We start from the raw sequence: 18371 nt of genomic DNA, 5'->3' as shown, positions 1-18371 counted from the left end.
TGATGGCCGATACTCGCAAAGGGAGGTCGGCAAGAGGGGTCAGGAATGTCGGTTCACTGACCTTGCTGAACCAGGGCGGCGTAGGCGGTGCATTGACTGAAGTTGGCGAGGGAAGACAGGGTACAGGATCAGAGCATGGAGATGCGTCTTGTAGATTTGTCTGCGGTGGTGAGAAAATGACAGCAGGCGGAAGAATGCTAGACACAGGAACAGATTGGGGAGAAAGGTGCAGCAGAGGCGTGTGTTGGGTCACCCCGTAGTAGTTCTTCAGATAGGCGACATATCGTATGTCATGTGTGTGACAATTCAGCAGAAGCACAGGCAATGCGGGTGCATAATGCATCATTCTGGATGTGGAGTTCGTCAATTTGTGAGCTGTGTAACAAGGCGCTCAAGGAGGGATGCACATATGGAAAGCATAGCCATGGAGGCAGAGAGCGAAGTTGTGCTGAACTCATTTGAGCGCAGAACAGTAGAGCTGGATGCATGGCGGAGCACGGTGGCCTGCAGGTCTGGTGAAAGTTTGTAATGGTGTAGAAAATCCAACCCGATCAAGATTCATCCACATCAGAAATGTTGAATGTCTAGGGAAAGGTGTGGACCAATCATAGGCGAAGCGACATCTTGATGGAGCCATGGACCGCAATAGGAGAATGATTGGCAGCAATCAAGGTGAGGTTAGCAGGTGAAAGTGTGTCACTGGCATACTTGGCCAGGATAACGCTAACATTGGCACCAGTGTCAATGAGAAAGTGGGTGCCTGATGACATATCTGTGGCATTGAGGCATCACGTCGCTGAAGCGAGTGGCGCAGTGTCAGACGGTAGGTGCCATGAAGGAACATGGTGTGACGTGGCGCCTAAACGTGCCTGACAGAATCATTTGGGTAGGCGCAAAGAACGTGGCAGTTGCGGGCAGTGGCCCTGTAAGTAGTGTGGAACCAGCACAGCGGGTAGGTCGGTTGTTGGGACGGTGCCGTGCTGCGTGGAAGGAGACAGTAGCTGACTGCAACGGGGCCGGTAGCCAATCAGATTGCTGCTCAGGCAAGGTCACCAGCTGTTGGGAGCCCACTGGCAGTACCACGGGTAGGCTGCTAGGTGGAGGCTCCTGACTAGCAGCCGAGGCGAGCATGCCGGCCTCTGCTGCCTGGGTGCGGAACCGAAGGTGCAGGCATACCAACTAAGGTTGATTGAGACGTTGTTCGTGACAGGCAGTGACTGTGACAAATGATAGTGTAAGCCTGATCTGCCATGCATAATCGAACCTCTAGTGGGTCAGTGACGTGAGACAGCAGATGAAGTTGCAGATCTGAAGGCATCTTGACCATCCACAACGTTCCAAGCGCGGTGCCAGGCAATGCTTGATTGTTGGTTAATGCAGGTAGGCGCCACCAAAGCTGTGAAGGGGTGCAGTCATCTAGATGCTCGTCGTGAATAATGTGGCAGATAGCCTCCTCTGGACGGTGAGAAAGGCACTTGTCAAGCAGTGCTCTTGCTGTCGAATATTTAGGCCAGGCAGGAGCCCGTTAAGGTTAGCCGGCCACCGGCTTAAATAATTGTTCACTTTTAACCACATGTGCATTAGGTATACGTGACCACTCGTGGTCACAAGCACAATTAATAGGGTGTGTGGCACTAGCACAGAAAGACACTGGTAGATCCATTGTGGCAAGAACAGTGTGGCCTGGCACATGAAGTTCGTTAATGACAAAAACAAGTACAAAATAACTTGCGATCACACAATGATGATGTTGGGGTCACCACTGTGGTTATCACATGTGGGTGGTCAGTAATAACACACTAAGTATTGTTTATACATTTATTAATCACTGAGACAGAAAGAACAAACATGGCTCAACAGAAGTTGTTCACTGAGAGACAAAGAGCAAAAGCTGATCAAAGAGGTCAGAGTCAAAGATAGGGCACTCTGCACTAGAGACACCAGAGAGTTATATACCGTACTTATATGTACTAAAACACATAACATGTGGTGACAATATGGTAGAGAAAATATCTCGTACAAAATTGCAGAACAAAAACGAAAATGTTGATAAAGAAATAATATCAACATGAGAAGGATAACCAGAAAAACGAGATATGTTGCTTTACCTTATTATGGTGCCACATCAGATAAAAAAGCCAATAATATTTGGGTTCCACATTAACTACAAAGTCGGGATAATAATGACACACAAAAAAGGAAAAATAAGACATTTACACTGTCAGTAATTTATAAAATCAAATATGATGAATGTGGAAGTTTCTCTGTACAGAAAATTGGTAGATATTTCTACACCGGATTTGGAGAGAGCACTAAAAAGCATAGGTTACAGGCTGTGTTTCAAGAGATGAGTTTATGAGGCCATACACTGCTGTTTCACCCATAGAGAAAACTCTGTGGAAGCCAAAATCAGCTGTTATTAAAATATTATTCTCAGGTAGGTAGTTTATGACTCTGCAGAAGCTAAACTAAACTGTTATGAAAATATTATTGTCACAGTGGTAGTATTCTGTTGTAATGTCTTCACAAAAATTTTTGGGAAGAAGGGAGATGGTTCAGTCGCTTACCTAAAATTTTGTAAATGGATGTTACTGAGTTAGTAACCTACTTCAGTCCTTCTGGGAAACATGCTCTGAGTCATCAACTAGCTACAATAGTGACTCAAGGTGGGTGTTACCAAGCCAGCACAAGATTTTAAGACTTTGGTTGAAGCACTGTCATAGCCAGGAAAGTTACAGCTTTTTAATGACCTAATGATTTTTGTGACCTCTCTCACATAATATTTGACAAAGTGATGAGTGATGGAAGAGTGCCTAGCTAAGTGATGTTGTTGTTGTTGTGGTCTTCAGTCCTGAGACTGGTTTGATGCAGCTCTCCATGCTACTCTATTCTGTGTAAGCTCCTTCATCTCCCAGTACTTACTGCACCCTACATCCTTCTGAATCTGTTTAGTGTATTCATCTCTTGGTAGCCCTCTATGATTTTTACCCTCCACACTGCCCTCCAGTGCTAAATTTGTGATCCCTTGATGCCTCAGAACATGTGCTATCAACCGGTCCCTTTTTCTTGTCAAGTTGTGCCACAAACTCCTCTTCTCCCCAATCCTATTCAATACCTCCTCATTAGTTATGTGATCTACCCATCTAATCTTCAGCATTCTTCTGTAGCACCACATTTCAAAAGCTTCTATTCTCTTCTTGTCCAAACTATTTATCGCCCATGTTTCACTTCCATACATGGCTACACTCCATACAAATACTTTCAGAAACGACTTCCTGACACTTAAATCTATACTCAATATTAACAGATTTCTCTTCTTCAGAAACACTTTCCTTGCCATTGCCAGTCTACATTTTATATCCTCTCTACTTCGACCATCATCAGTTATTTTGCTCCCCAAATAGCAAAACTCCTTTACTATTTTAAGTGTCTCATTTCCTAATCTAATTCCCTCAGCATCACCCGACTTAATTTGGCCACATTCCATTATCCTCGTTTTGCTTTTGTTGATGTTCATCTTATATCCTCCTTTCAAGACACTTCCATTCCGTTCAACTGCTCTTCCAAGTCCTTTGCTGTCTCTGACAGAATTACAATGCCATCGGCGAACCTCAAAGTTTTTATTTCTTCTCCATGGATTTTAATACCTACTCCAAATTTTTCTTTCGTTTCCTTTACTGCTTGCTCAATATGCAGATTGAATAACATCAGGAAGAGGCTACAACCCTGTCTCACTCCCTTCCCAACCCCTGCTTCCCTTTCATTCCCCTCGACTCTTATAACTGCCATCTGGTTTCTGTACAAATTGTAAATAGCCTTTTGCTCCCTGTGTTTTACTCCTGCCACCTTCAAATTTGAAAGAGAGTATTCCAGTCAACATTGTCAAAAGCTTTCTCTAAGTCTACAAATGCTAGAAACGTAGGTTTGCCTTTCCTTAATCTATTTTCTAAGATAAGTCATAGGGTCAGTATTGCCTCACGTGTTCCAACATTTCTACGGAATCCAAACTGATCTACCCCGAGGTCAGCTTCGACCAGTTTTTCCATTCGTCTGTAAAAAATTCATGTTAGTATTTTGCAGCTGTGACTTATTAAACTGATAGTTCAGTAACTTACACATCTGTCAACACCTGCTTTCCTTGGGATTGGAATTATTATATTCTTCTTGAAGTCTGAGGGTATTTCACCTGTCTCATACATCTTGCTCACCAGATGATAGAGTTTTGTCAGGACTGGCTCTCCCAAGGCCGTCAGTAGTTCCAATGGAATGTTGTCTACTCCCAGGGCCTTGTTTCGACTCAGGTCTTTCAGTGCTCTGTCTAACTCTTCACGCAATATCGTATCTCACATTTCATCTTCATCTACATTCTCTTCCATTTCCATAATATTGTCCTCAAGTACATTGCCCTTGTATAGACCCTCTATATACTCCTTCCACCTTTCTGCTTTCCCTTCTTTGCTAAGAACTGGGTTTCCATCTGAGCTCTTGATATTCATACAAGTGGCTCTCTTTTCCCCAAAGGTCTCTCTAATTTTCCTGTAGGCAGTATCAGTCTTGCCCCTAGTGAGATAAGCCTCTACATCCTTACATTTGTCCTCTAGCCATCCCTGCTTAGCCATTTTGCACTTCCTGTCGATCTCATTTTTGAGATGTTTGTATTCCTTTTTGCCTGCTTCATTTACTGCGTTTTTATATTTTCTCCTTTCATCAATTAAATTCAATATTTCTTCTGTTACCCAAGGATTTCTACTAGCCCTCGTCTTTTTACCTACTTGATCGTCTGCTGCCTTCACTACTTCATCCCTCAGAGCTACCCATTCTTCTTCTACTGTATTTCTTTCCCCCATTCCTGTCAATTGTTCCCTTATGCTCTCCCTGTAACTCTGTACAACCTCTGGGTTAGTCAATTTATCCAGGTTCCATCTCCTTAAATTCCCACCTTTTTGCAATTTCTTCAGTTTTAATCTACAGTTCATAACCAATAGATTGTGGTCAGAGTCCACATCTGCCCCTGGAAATGTCTTACAACTTTAAACTTGGTTCCTAAATCTCTGCCTTACCATTATACAATCTATCTGATAACCTTCTAGTATCTCCAGGATTCTTCCATGTATACAACTTTCTTTTATGATTCTTGAACCAAGTGTTAGTTATGATTAAGTTATGCTCTGTCCAAAATTCTACCAGATGGTGTCCTCTTTCATTTCTCTCCCCCAATCCATATTCACCCACTATGTTTCCCTCTCTCCCTTTTCTACTCTCGAATTCCAGTCACCTATGACTATTAAATCTTCGTCTCCCTTCACTACCTGAATAATTTCTTTTATCTCATCATACATTTTATCAATTTCTTCATCATCTGCAGAGCTAGTTGGCATATAAACTTGTACTACTGTGGTAAGCATGGGCTTCATATCTATCTTGGCCACAATAATGCGTTCACTATGCTGAGGCACGCAAGCCTCCCCACCAACGACAAGGTCCATGGTTCATGGGGGGGCTAAGTAATGTATTGGCTCAGATATGAGCCTTACTTTTTACCCAAAAAGTCAACTGTGAAAATTTAGACTGGAACTTATCTGCATGACCTACAAATACCGATATATTTTTGGATCATATAAACATCAACTGTAGTACTCCTTCCATAGTTCACCAACATTGTTGCTAATATTTGACAATTCTTCATTGTGTATGAGTTACAGTAACAATGTTACCATCTTTGATTGTTAAACATTTATGGGGGTACTGACTGTTACTGTGCTCCCAGTGCCATTATTTTATGTGACAGGAATGGAACAGCTTTTCTCCAATGAAAGAGTAAAATTTTGCCTCCACCAATTGGTGGTAACTTTGAATGAAAACTATAAATAAATTGTGATGCAAATTTCAAACTCACAGCTAGTCATATGTGAAAAGTACAACTAGTCTCTCTTCCCCCCTTCCTCTCTCTCTCTCTCTCTCTCTCTCTCTCTCTCTCTCTCTCTCTCTCTCTCTCTCTCTCTCTCTCTCTCTCCATTCCTTTAGTTGGTTCCAACTCTCTGTGACCCTATCGACCAAAGCACACCAATTTCTTCTGTCCTGCACTTTCTCCTGCAACATTTCCAGGTTGCAATACATTACTTCTGTGATGCCATTGATCCATCTCATACTCTGATGTCCTTTTCTTCTAGTGCCTTTGATCTTTCCCAGCATTAGTGTTTTTTCTTGTGAAACATGTCTTTTCATGATATGTTCAAAGTAGATCAGCTTTTGTCTTAGTATCAGACCTTCCAGGGAGCACTCTGGTTTTATTTGCTCTAATATTGACATATTTCTTCCCTTTGCAGTCCTTTGGACTCTAAGAAGTTTCCTTCAACACCAAAAGTCAAAGAAGTCTATTCTTCACCATTCCACATTTCTTCTAACAACCACCAAACATCTCCTGATTTCGTGGTTGCAGTCACCATCAACAGAAATTTATAAGTAATATACATGTTGGCAAAAAGCATTGTTTGCACAACACTATTGCATGGCATTGGACTGCTTTGGAGAATAAGTTACAAACTGCTTTTCATCAAACAAAACCTACAGAGGACCACAAGCTGAGGAATACCCTGACCATGAAGTTATGATCCTTTGCTTTGTATGAGATAAAATGGAAGATGGGGTAATGTCTCTGGGTGAATAAACCAGTTAAAGCACTTCAAAATTATTATAGTTTAAGAATAAAATTGTCCTCTTTAACTGACGAAGTACTTCACCACTGAAGAGCTTGACTGAAACTTTCATTGATAAACTTAGAACCTTCTGCTCATTGAGAAAATTAGCACCTTCTGCAGGCAGCAGCAGTCTTACCCTCCACACCAGATAGGAAACGCTGACAAGACATCTGTCTTTTGAGATATGTAGACTAATATGACAGTGGGCTGTGAAGGAGAAAGAACTATCTCATCAAGAACAACTGGAAATGAAAAAAATAAATAATTACTATCATGTTTGCAGTTACAACATAGGGAGGAAAGCTGCACCCCCCCCCCCCCCCCCCCCTTCCTCCCTCACTGTCGTCCCAATGTTATTCTGCACAAGGAAAATTTGCTGAAAGTGTTTATGAGTGGCAAGGAAATGATGGATGACAATTGAATTAATGATGGACAAGCTGATTGGAATCATAGACCTGGTGCAGTGCTCAGTAAGAGTCCTATGTTAGTGGTGGATGCCCTTAAAGACCACCTCACATCTGAGGTGAAGGATAAAGTTCTTGGGCTGAAGACAGATCTGATTTTTGTATCTGCAGCTATGACTTCAAAACTGCAGGTGCCTGATGTTATAAGACTTGCAACCCTCACTTTAGAATCATCATCATCAGCTTTCTGGTATATTAGCAGGTTCTTGTCAGCCCCATTTCCTGTGATCTATTGCTTCCTTCTTAATGTTGCTGTATGTGGTACTGTCCATCACATTATACAGGGTCTGAAATCCCTTCCTTCCTAGCCTCCTATTCCCTTCCACATACCACTCTAAGACTGTATTCATAAGCCCCTTCTTTCTTGATATATATCCTTTAGACAAAATCTGGATTCATAGTGTTGTGAAAACATTTTTAGGGAAAGTAAAAGTTCTCATCCACTGTGTGTCATTGATAGACTTCTTCCCATTGTTCATCCTGTAAATTGTCTCTGAACAGTGTGACTGAGCCAAGTAAGTTATCAATCACTGTCGCACAATGTTCTTGGATTCTTGGTGGGAATGTCACTCTGGGGATCAAACTGAAGGTGGACATCAAAACTGTGTGAAATGAAACCAATGTTGAAATCTCCACATATAATGACTTTTTTCTTATTTCTACTATATCTTTTTAGTATCTTGTCCAATTGTTTAATGTTTGCAAATATGTTAGTGAAGTACAGAATTCAAAGATCTGCTAAATACAGACCTTATTTAAGTCTATGGCCTGATCCTGTATTTCATATTTTCTGTATAGACCCACTCCTTCTTTCCTTATATTACTACCAAAGTAATGTGATACTAACTTGTGCCCATCTATGTCAATGTTTCACAAACTGTGTTCCGCGGAATTTATGAGTTATGATTTAAAACTGAAGTAATGACTGAATGAAAAAGTTTTTTTTTCATTTTTTAAAATTTTGTGAACCTTCAAAATGAAGGAGGTGCTTCATCGGAATACGAGGATTCTCAAAGTGCTCTGTCAGAGGAAAAGTTTGGATACCCCTGATCTAGTTCCTTCTCTTCAACTTGTCTGACTTCCAAATAATGTTGTGTTATGTCTATAACATCTGTAGAAAAAGCTTGAGATCTTTCTTATTAAACAAGCTCCATGTGCTTTAATGGGAAATTCTATATTTATTATGATTGTACTATACAAGCTTCCTGTTTTGATTTCTTGCTGATTTTTGCAACTGTGTCTGTAGTTATTCCAGAGTTCTGTGTTTCAGAAACATTTACCATAAAAAAGGCCAAGTGAAGATACTGAAACTCACAGTGATTGGACAAATGGTGCTTTGGCTACACTGAACGCTTTTTGAAATTAGTTGTACAAGTATCCTCTTATCAGAAACGTCCTGATCTGGAACAAGTGTAATGCAATTGTGTTCAAGGCAGTACATCAGTAACAACAGTTGTGATTTCCCCTATCTGTTGAGCAAGTTTTGAAGAAGTTCTGCATTTATACATTTAACAGAATGTTTCAGCCAGAGCCAGTCTTATTACTCAAAGAGCACTACAATCTTCAAGCCTGAACACAATGTCCATTGATCTGACTGGTATCAATGACTCATCCACAAATCAATGGGCAATGTGGCACAGTGGAATAGGGTTTAAATCCCCATGCATTCAATTATGTTTTCCTAAATAATGTGGGTTAATACAGAAAGGGTTCTCTAGACAAAGCCATGGGTCCATTAAAAACTTGTTTCCACTGTGTTCCATCGCTAAAAACCTCAATATCAACAGAATTCGTACTTTTCTTTTCTTGCTTCTTTTCAAAACCAAACGCACTAACATTATCTAACTGATGTTAAATGTTCTGGCAAAAGTAGGTACTCACCTAAAGAAAGATTTCTTTTTTAAGTTTCAACTTATCTAAAGAGTAGACAGTTTCACTGTTGTGAAATGAAACTAGATTATTATTATTAAAAAAAAAAAAAAAAAAAAAAAAAAAAAAAAAAAAAAAAAAAAAAACTTCTCTAGCTTAAAAAATGAGTAGACTGCGGAGGATGTGGTGCAGGATTGTATGTTGGGGTGAGTTAGAAGCTGCTCAGAAGCTATATAATCCCATTAGTCACAATAGATGGTAGTACAACTCAGACCCACTTCAGGTGCTCCAGGAATGTGAGCCTCGACCCATGGACTCTGGCAGTGAAGCATTGTAATTGGACTCAGGCTGCTGCTGCTACACTTGGTGCATGGTGCGACCTTGCATAGTCAGTGGTCCCAGTGGTGGCTGAGCGATGTTAGAGCAGACCCAGCTGCCTATCATCGTCTGCTGAGTGTGGAATGCTGAGTCCTTCCCAGCCGTGACAAGTGACAGGCACTGATATCCAGTGAGCAAACCCTGGACTGGCAGCAGGTTGGCAGTGAGCAATGTTAACAAGAGCCCCCATGACTTGTTGGGTAGGAAGGCCTCAGTTCAACTCTCTCACAAAGCGGCAGTTGGGCCCCTTCGGCAGGCAGTCCTGTCAGGATGATGGCTAAGCAACGATGACCTCATGGTGGAGGCTGATACTATGACAGTTGATGACTCACTGACTGGCTACTTTGAGATATGCCCAGCTTGGCTGGACAGCTAGTATTATTCACACCAGACTGGGTTTGTTGTGGTATTGTTGCTGCAGAAGTCACGTACCAGAGACCTCCCTGATTACATTAACCATCCAGGCATGATGTTGCCTGGCAAGCATCATTGCACAACACTGAGTTAGTGTATTGCCTAAGGTGACCTGCTTACAGCATAGAGTCCATTTTCTGAGGCCCATGTTGTTATACTCGTTCCCCCTTCGAAAAATTTGATCCACTGAATTCTCAATGTTGCGGCATCTTAAAATAATTAATTCTTTACAGTCCATTGATGACACATTTGGTTAGCCTTTGTCTCACAACATGTAAAGAAGCAGCTAAAGCAGATACCCTGAAGCATTTGGAATCTTCCCACAGTATATATGGTTCCATCCACAGGCTGTCTCTGAAAACTTGTGCTAGTCTTGATAACAAATACCAGAGATGTGCTATCACACTTATAGTACACATGGTTTAAGTTCCTTTTCATGGTATGCTCGCTGCTTTCAACAGTACTCCCCAATCTGTATAAATGAGTAGTCCATATCTCATTTTCATTCTGTGTCGGCAGCTGTGTCAAACCATCCTGTAGCATGTGGGAGAACAACAGTTCAAATCAGCATCTGATTATCATAGTTTAGGTTTTCTGCATTTTCCCTAAACCATTTCAGGCAAATGCCAGAATGGTTCCTTTGATAGATCTTGGCTGATTTCCTTGCCCAGCTTTGAAGCTATCTGAGCTTGCGCTCTATCTCCAATGATCTCAATGACACTGGGACATTAATATTCCTTCAAACCAACTTGCAGGACCAGGATTGTGGGAATCTGTGAGACATTGTATATCAGTATTCCCACTAACATTATGAACATTCACACCAACCCTTTTCCAAGCATTATCTTCTTTAAAAGGTACAATTAATCTTCTTTGACCTAGTTATCCCAGCCTTCATGTGACACACTGTCCTGACCACCTGTTATGCCTTACCATCACATCATGGAAAGATAATCAGAGAAGTTCAGATAGAAGAGCTTTAAATGAACTATATACAGAGGGAAACCATGATAAGAGTCACTACCATTGCATCTCCATTGATGATTGAACTAGCACTTAACCCTAACCGTCACCTCTCATTCCCGAGAGACCCATCTAGCTTATCAGGTTCCATGAGCTCTGCGATACTTCTGACATATTCACTGAACAATAGTGATTTTATTAGCTACAACCTGTGTGCCTTAACACAACTCTATAATACTCCACAATTCTCTTATCATTACCATACACTGGTTTGGACAGTTATCTTGCATAAATTTTCTGCTGTCATGCTCAGTGAACTTAGAGGGACCAGGTGTGATATGACATTATGGCCAGTGCTCCATCTCACATCCATTGTATCTCAGCTCCCTGCTATACTGTTTTGAGACAACATCACATGATATATAGATGAAAACCCCCAAACTATAAGATACTGCTGTGACACTGATCTATTTTTGCTTCATCAGTGCTGTACCATGATTTGGAACTACTTTACTAGGAAATAGAACAAGTAGGAGGAGAGTGGTGTAACAACAGGAGGGAAGAGAAAAGCTCCACACACAGCTCAAGCACTCTGTGTTTGGCAAACAACATATCTTCTAGTGTAGGCATTTGGAGAAGTTTTAAAATTATAATTCACATATTAACACTGCATTCACCAGCTAAGCCATCAGTTGCTTACTATCTACATTGTGTTGATCAACTAAGCCTTCAGTTGCCTATTTTCTACATTGGTCTATATTTCCCTGGTACCTTTCACATCTCAACCAAACATGCTACCTACATTGCCTACTGTAATGCTCTCTGTGATAGCATATCCAGCATACTACATTGTGCGATTCAGTGTTCTAGGCCTCATGACATGCTAGGTTACCTTGTGTCCACACAACTGGTTTCATTGGTTCAGCCCCTGGACCACTTCCAGGCACCACAACTGAATCTATACCTGACATAACAGAAAAGAAAGGGCATTAGGAACAGGAGAAACAGAGGAACAACAGATAAAAGGGCTTAATAAATGGTTATAGAATGCATATACTTCTATTTGTGTTGCCCTTTGCTGCTGAAAATGTCAAGCTACCATTGCAGTCTCCATCACCACTTCTGACACTGCTTGCAGAGGGTGTGTGTATGCTCTGGTGGAGTATGGTGGATCCAGGGACTGGAAGCCACTCAGGAGCTGTATAATACCTTTATTACACCCATTAGTTCATAGTACAGGTCAGGTTCATATCAGACAGTAGTGAAGGCAAGCTTTGACCCACGGAGCCTGGCAGCAAATTGTTGCCGTAGAACTCCAGCTGCCGCTGTGCTTAATGTGGTCCAAATGTGGCGCAATCGTGCATAGTCAGTGATTCTGGCAATTGCCGAGAAATGTCAGGGCTGATATGGCAGGTTGACACTGTCTGTGTCTGTGTCTGCTGAGTGCAAGACACTGAGCCACACCTGGCTGTGGCAAATGACAAGTGTAGATGTCCAGGGAATCCTGGACTGGCAGCTGACTGATGGTGACGGGCACTGGCAAGTGCCCCAGTAGCTCAGTAGCAGGGAAGGCCTGAGTGTGATGTTCAGCTCATCAGGAAGCTGATAGACAGGTGGGCCTGTCACATTTACAGCAGTGGCAGTGACCTCACAGCTAAGGCCAACAGTATTACTGTAGATGACTCAGTGATTCACTGCTTCAACATATGCCCAGCCATGCCGGATGGCCAGTATTTATTCATGCCAAAATGGGTTTGTTATGGTTCTTTGGCTGCAAAACTCACATATGCCACATACCAGAGTAACCTCAGTTATTGTAATAATCTGGACACTGATTGGCAATCAGTCGTCATTGCCCATTGATCATTGTGGTGCAACACTGGGTCAGCAAGTTGCTATAAGTGGTCCATTTTACAGCATCAAACACAACTGTCTAGGCTCATGTCAGTACATATCCATTAAGACTACACAAAGCACAATTATCAAACTGCCCCTAAATGAAAGTACAAATACCAAAGAATTATTTATTTTTGAATTAGCTGTATTTAAAGCTTTTATAAGATGGTAGGCATCTTTTTTGTCCATTGTATAAGTGCTTTGTGTTTTAGTACCAATATATAGATACAAACGTAGCTACCAATATATAGATACAAACGTAGCTAAATTCCTCAAAATTTGCAACTTGTTTTTTGCATTTCTCACACAAAGTTTCATGTAACTCGCTTAAATATTGCAGTATTCTTGATTTCATTGGTTCCTAAAACTCACTAATTTATTTGAAATGAATTTGGTAAATTATTATTAAGTTAATTTCCTGCAAAGTAAGTCACTATAAAATTGTTCAACAAGTTCGTCTCCTCAATTCCAGTGCTCAGCCACATGTGGAGGAGGGACAAAGACGAGATCTGTTGAGTGCAAGCAGACAATGGCACAAAATAATATCATACCTCGGCATACTACAAAATGCACGGGCCCCAAACCGCCTGAGAAAAAGGCATGTAATAAGAAACCATGTTCAGTAGAGAGTATTCAGCCACAGATACATCTTGAAAACAAGACATATGTCCAGGAAAATGCCAATGAAAAGAAAGTGAATCTTAAAATTGGTGGCCAAGCCATAGTATTTGCAGGAAGTCAGGTGAAGATCAGATGTCCTGTGAGGAAGTTTAACAGGTAAGATAATAAAGTTCACCTAGAAGTATTATATTATTACAGACAACCTCCATCCTATAGTAACCTAATGTTTACTTTGTTTGCTAGTGTCAGATACTGTATGATATTGATTTAATATTAGTTCAGAGTGTTAAGAATCAGCTGCTGGAAACAAATGTGGCAAGGATGTGAGAATTCCAAAGATATTATCTAGTAGAAATCAAAATGAAAGATTCAGAATTTGAAAAACAGTTTAATTTTTTTATATTTTTCAATGGCTCAAAGTTGAAACAACAAAAAATGCCAATAGGGTGTCACAGAGATAATACAGATTGTAAGTAATAAAGAGGAAAAAGGAGGGCCTTCAAAGGAAATGGAGAATAAAAGAATGGAAAAACTTATTAAGATCAAGTGGACAGTAAATGTGTCTTGGGAATACTGTAGTGTTTTGAAAAGGGGGAGGTGTTACAGATGACTTGAGCGGTGAAGCAAGTATCTCTTGCTTTCATTTTTCTTAACTTGTTTTGTTTAGGATGTTGTGTGTTGATTGTGAAGACAAATATGTGTATGGGCATTATTTGTAGATATGGCTTGGTGGTGGTTGTACAACTATCAAAATAATAGGTAAAATTTACTGATAGTTGATAGTTAATATCTCACATGTTTAATATCACTTATGGTTTTCTATTTATTATGCATTATATAAACAGATAATTGGTAGATCTGCAGTTTGTGATGGTTGGAGTATGCCTTAGAAATATTTTAAGGTGGGGTTACTCAGATGAGTAGGAACCAAGGTTTATTGCAGTATAGTTAAGGAAGGCTTGAGACCTTAAAAGTAGGTTCCAGAGGACCAGTGAGTGGTAAAAGCTCATAAGGAATGGGAGATTGTTTTGTTTGAAACAGTCATGCCCACAACATTGTTGTTAATTAATTGAAGCTGTCCAGATGGAGGCTGTGTAATAAGTTGAAAATTTTAGTGCTTTTTTTTTTTTAGTAAAGCATCATTTGGCATGATTACTCAAGAGAACAAGAAGTTCCAAAAAAAAAAAAAAATTTGAAATTTGCTAGTATATTCATATAGAAAATAAGCATCAGAGCATCTACAGCTCCCTTCCATTCCGAGGTTGTAAAGGACAGAACATTTAATACAAACATGGTAGTGCATGTCAAAAATTAAGAAACTGCTGTTTCACTTATACTTTAATGAAGGTCAATGCAAGTATAACTGTTAATTTGAGTGTCTGCCTCCATAGTTCATTGATATGTATTTCACCAGTATTGCAGAAGACCTGGGGTCAGTTCTCAGTATTACCAGTGATGTTCCTTGGTGGGAGGACTGGAACAGAGAGCACTTAGCCTCGTGAGGTCAAATGAGGAGCTACTTGAATGCAAAGTAGGGCCTCTGAAATCTGCAAAGTTGACAACAGCTGAGAGAACAATGTGATAACTCTGTGCCCCTTTATACCACATCCAAATAGTATACAAACAAATCATTTTCTGGAACTGGTATAAATACACATCTAGTGACATTTCACACAAACATAAATGTGACACATTTATCAAATGCAGTCTTTAGGAGAGAAATACATTACTCAAAAGAAAACAATTATGAATCATTCCTGCATCTATTAAGGGTTTAATTTGCAATGCAGAGTGTCTGCAAGGGTGTTGGATGGGCCCTTCCACTGCCATTAGCTACCCTTACATGTATACATGCAGTGGCTTACATCACACAGATCACTAATAACTTCAACTCTAGGTCACTGTTCTCAATTGCTTGATAGTTCATTCATTCTCACTGTCTACACACAGTCTGATATCACAGCTTTGTCCATCTGTTACTACACTGCCATAACACATTGTCAGTTTCCAAACACCCTTCTTGTTTTAAGGCCCTTAGACCAGTTTAAATAAAGCTGTTAAACTGTTTTCAGTCCTCCTGATTTAATATTTTAGTTTACTATGCTTAGTACTATAGTGTTCCATGCTGTACCATTGGATTGTGTTCACAATACACTTACAGTTCTTCACACACTTCCATCACCCACTGCTATTGTGTTTGTACAAATCTATTTATAAAACTGTTCTGTGTTGAAGTTATAATGTAGTACCAACACACATTAGTCTATTGGTACACTCCTTAGCTTCTAATAATGCCCCCCCATCACTTTGAGAAACAGATTACACCTTTTAGTCTTTAATTGTATTCAACAATAATTTCTTAAAAAAAGATGCTGTGACTTACCGAACAAGAAAGCGCTGGTAGATAGACACAATAAAAAACACACACACAAATTTGAAGCTTTTGCAACCCATGGTTGCTTCATCAGGATAGAGGGAAGGAGAGGGAAAGACAAAAGGATGTGGGTTTTAAGGGAGAAGGTAAGGAGTCATTCCAATCTCGGGAGCGGAAAGGCTTACCTTAGGGGGAAAAAGATATGTCTGCTTGTGTCTTTATATGTGCAGATGGATATGTGTGTGAGTGCGAGTGTATACCTGTCCCTTTTTCCCCCTAAGGTAAGTCTTTACGCTCTCAGGATTGGAATGACTCTTTACCCTCTCCCTTAAAACCCACATCCTTTCGTCTTTCCGTCTGCTTCCCTCTTTCCTGATGAAGCAACTGTGTGTTGCGAAAGCTTGAAATTTGTGTGTGTGTTTTTTATTGTGTCTATCTACCAGCGCTTTCTCGTTTGGTAAGTCACTGCATCTTTTTTTTATATATGTTTTTCCCATGTGGAATGTTTCTTTCTATTATATTCACAACAATAATTTTTATTATATTATTATGATCTTATACCTCTATACTCTAAGTTATGCCCTTTAGAGGGCTCATTTCAGCCTGTTTAATGAATACACATCCATATGCTACAAATATGATGCCTGATAATCAGTCACAGAAGTTTCCATAACTATAAGCCATTAAACTGCATAGGTAATGTGGAAGCATGGTGTATCAGTAGCGACGTGGAGCCCATGTTAAATATGGGGCTAAGATAAGGAATCCTTTGTGAGAGCAGAAAATTTGATAGGACCAATATATGTAGCTTGTAAATATTTCAGTCTGAGGTACCTTGAGATAATCATTAAATTAAATACAACAGAACATGATGTTGCAGTACAATTTATGCATCCTTTAGGATCTTTGCCACCATTACATTGGCCCAAATGAGGATATTTGCCCAGTTTGTGTTCTTCATGTGCTAGCTGCTGTTGAATATCCTTAAACATCAACTAGAAGAGCTTACCAATTTTCAGAGGAGTGCTTGTCAACCAGCATGCAATGAAACTAATGTCAGTGACAGGGTCAGTGTCTTTTAGTAGTTTGCATTTATGTTTTTAATAAAGTTTGGTAATGCAAAACCTTGTTTAAAAGACAAGTGTTTTGGCTGTTATTTATTTTTTACCCATTGTTTTCAATCAAATTTAGTAGTAGGCTGGAGAAATGGAGTGTGCATATTGTACTGAAAACATTGTCGACAATAGTCAACCATCTACAGGCTGTTGCCTTGGGGTGTAGCAGTGATGTGGTGATGGGTGCATCATGTAAGCCTCCTCAAATGTCACTTGTTTGTCTCTTTTCTCTGCTGGTGGAGTACCTTCCAGTGCAGGGGGCCACAATCATGACATGGTGCGTGACAGGTAGTTACAAGTGCACATCGCTTGAGGCAGCGTGTCAAAGGGAGGACTGATCATGTGGCTTCACCCATCCACCCTACAAGGGGACATGTAACTGTTTCTCCAAACAGGGTCTGAGAAAGTGCATGAGTTGGGGTTTGCTAATTATTGGGAGCTCTAGTGTTACATGTGTTATGGAGCTCCTTAGGGAAGTAGTGTCCAGGGCTGGAAATAAGTCCAACGCACACTTAGTTTGTCTGCCAAGAGGTCTCAGTAGATATGTGGAGGAGGCTCTGCATGTGGCTATTGAGAGTGCAGGACACAGTCACCTGCAAGTTGTGACTCGTGTCAGCCACTCTTTCTAGTTTGGAGACAATCCTTGGCAGCTGGCAGAAGTGATGAAAACTGCTGGCCTTGCTTGTGGCATGCAATGGGAGAAACCAGTTAGCAATGTTGTACCCAGAAGTGATTGGTGTCTTTTGGTTTTGAGGTGAGTGCAAGGTGTCAATCAGAGGTTCTGTTGATTCTTCGATGGTCTTGGCTGAAGATTTCTGGAGTTCATTATGAGGTGGATAATTGTAGGATTCCCTCGATAGGTCAGGGGTGCACTACAAAGAGGATGCAGATACTTGGGTAGCAGGGTGCACATGATGAATGCTTGCCAGTTGATATGCAGATAGCTCAAGTAATAGGATCCAGTACATTGTCTTGGATGACGATTGTTCATCAGGAGTGTCCCAGGGAAGTGTGGTAGACTGGCTCTTGCTCTCTAAATAGATAAGCGATCTGATGGATACAGTGAGCAGCACTGTGCAACTTTTTGCTGATGTCACTGTAGTGTATAGGAAACTGTTATTGCTAAGTGACTGTAGGAGGCTATACAATGATTTAGAACTTCTGTTTGGTGTGATGAATTTCAGCTTGCTATAAATTTAAAAAATGCAAATTAATGCAGATGAGTTTGAAAAACAATCCAATAATGTTCGACTACAGTATTAGTACATTACGCTGTAGGAAGTACTACAACCAGCCATAAGTTTTTTTTTTAATTAATTTATTATACCATTACTAGCCATTACTAGTTTCAGGCGTGTGACTGTATAACAAAATACTTTCAAGAAAATTTCTGGATGGTAGCCGCATTTCCTACAGTGTAATTTGCGAAAACAGCTTCTGTGTTCTCCACCCAAAATGGATAAAATAATTCAGTATTAGTGATGTGCTGCCTGATACAGTCACGTCAAGTAAATACGTAGGTGTAACTGTATAAATATATGAATGTACACAAACAGACAACACCCATACATTTTAAAAT

At 40.4% G+C, this 18371-nt stretch overlaps 1 protein-coding gene across 1 annotated transcript in view; it reads left to right on the top strand.

Moving 5' to 3' along the window:
* LOC124615735 (protein madd-4-like) overlaps positions 1–18371 on the top strand; it is a 325617-nt gene that overhangs the window by 186679 nt on the left and 120567 nt on the right. Inside the window, exon 12 of the mRNA XM_047143810.1 lies at positions 13155–13459. Coding sequence (XP_046999766.1) covers positions 13155–13459 — 305 coding nt within the window. The remainder of the gene's footprint in view (positions 1–13154; positions 13460–18371) is intronic.

The sequence above is a fragment of the Schistocerca americana genome, chromosome 5 (genome assembly GCF_021461395.2).
Source record: "Schistocerca americana isolate TAMUIC-IGC-003095 chromosome 5, iqSchAmer2.1, whole genome shotgun sequence".
Lineage (NCBI taxonomy): Eukaryota > Metazoa > Arthropoda > Insecta > Orthoptera > Acrididae > Schistocerca > Schistocerca americana.
This window is presented reverse-complemented; position numbering and strand designations above follow the sequence as displayed.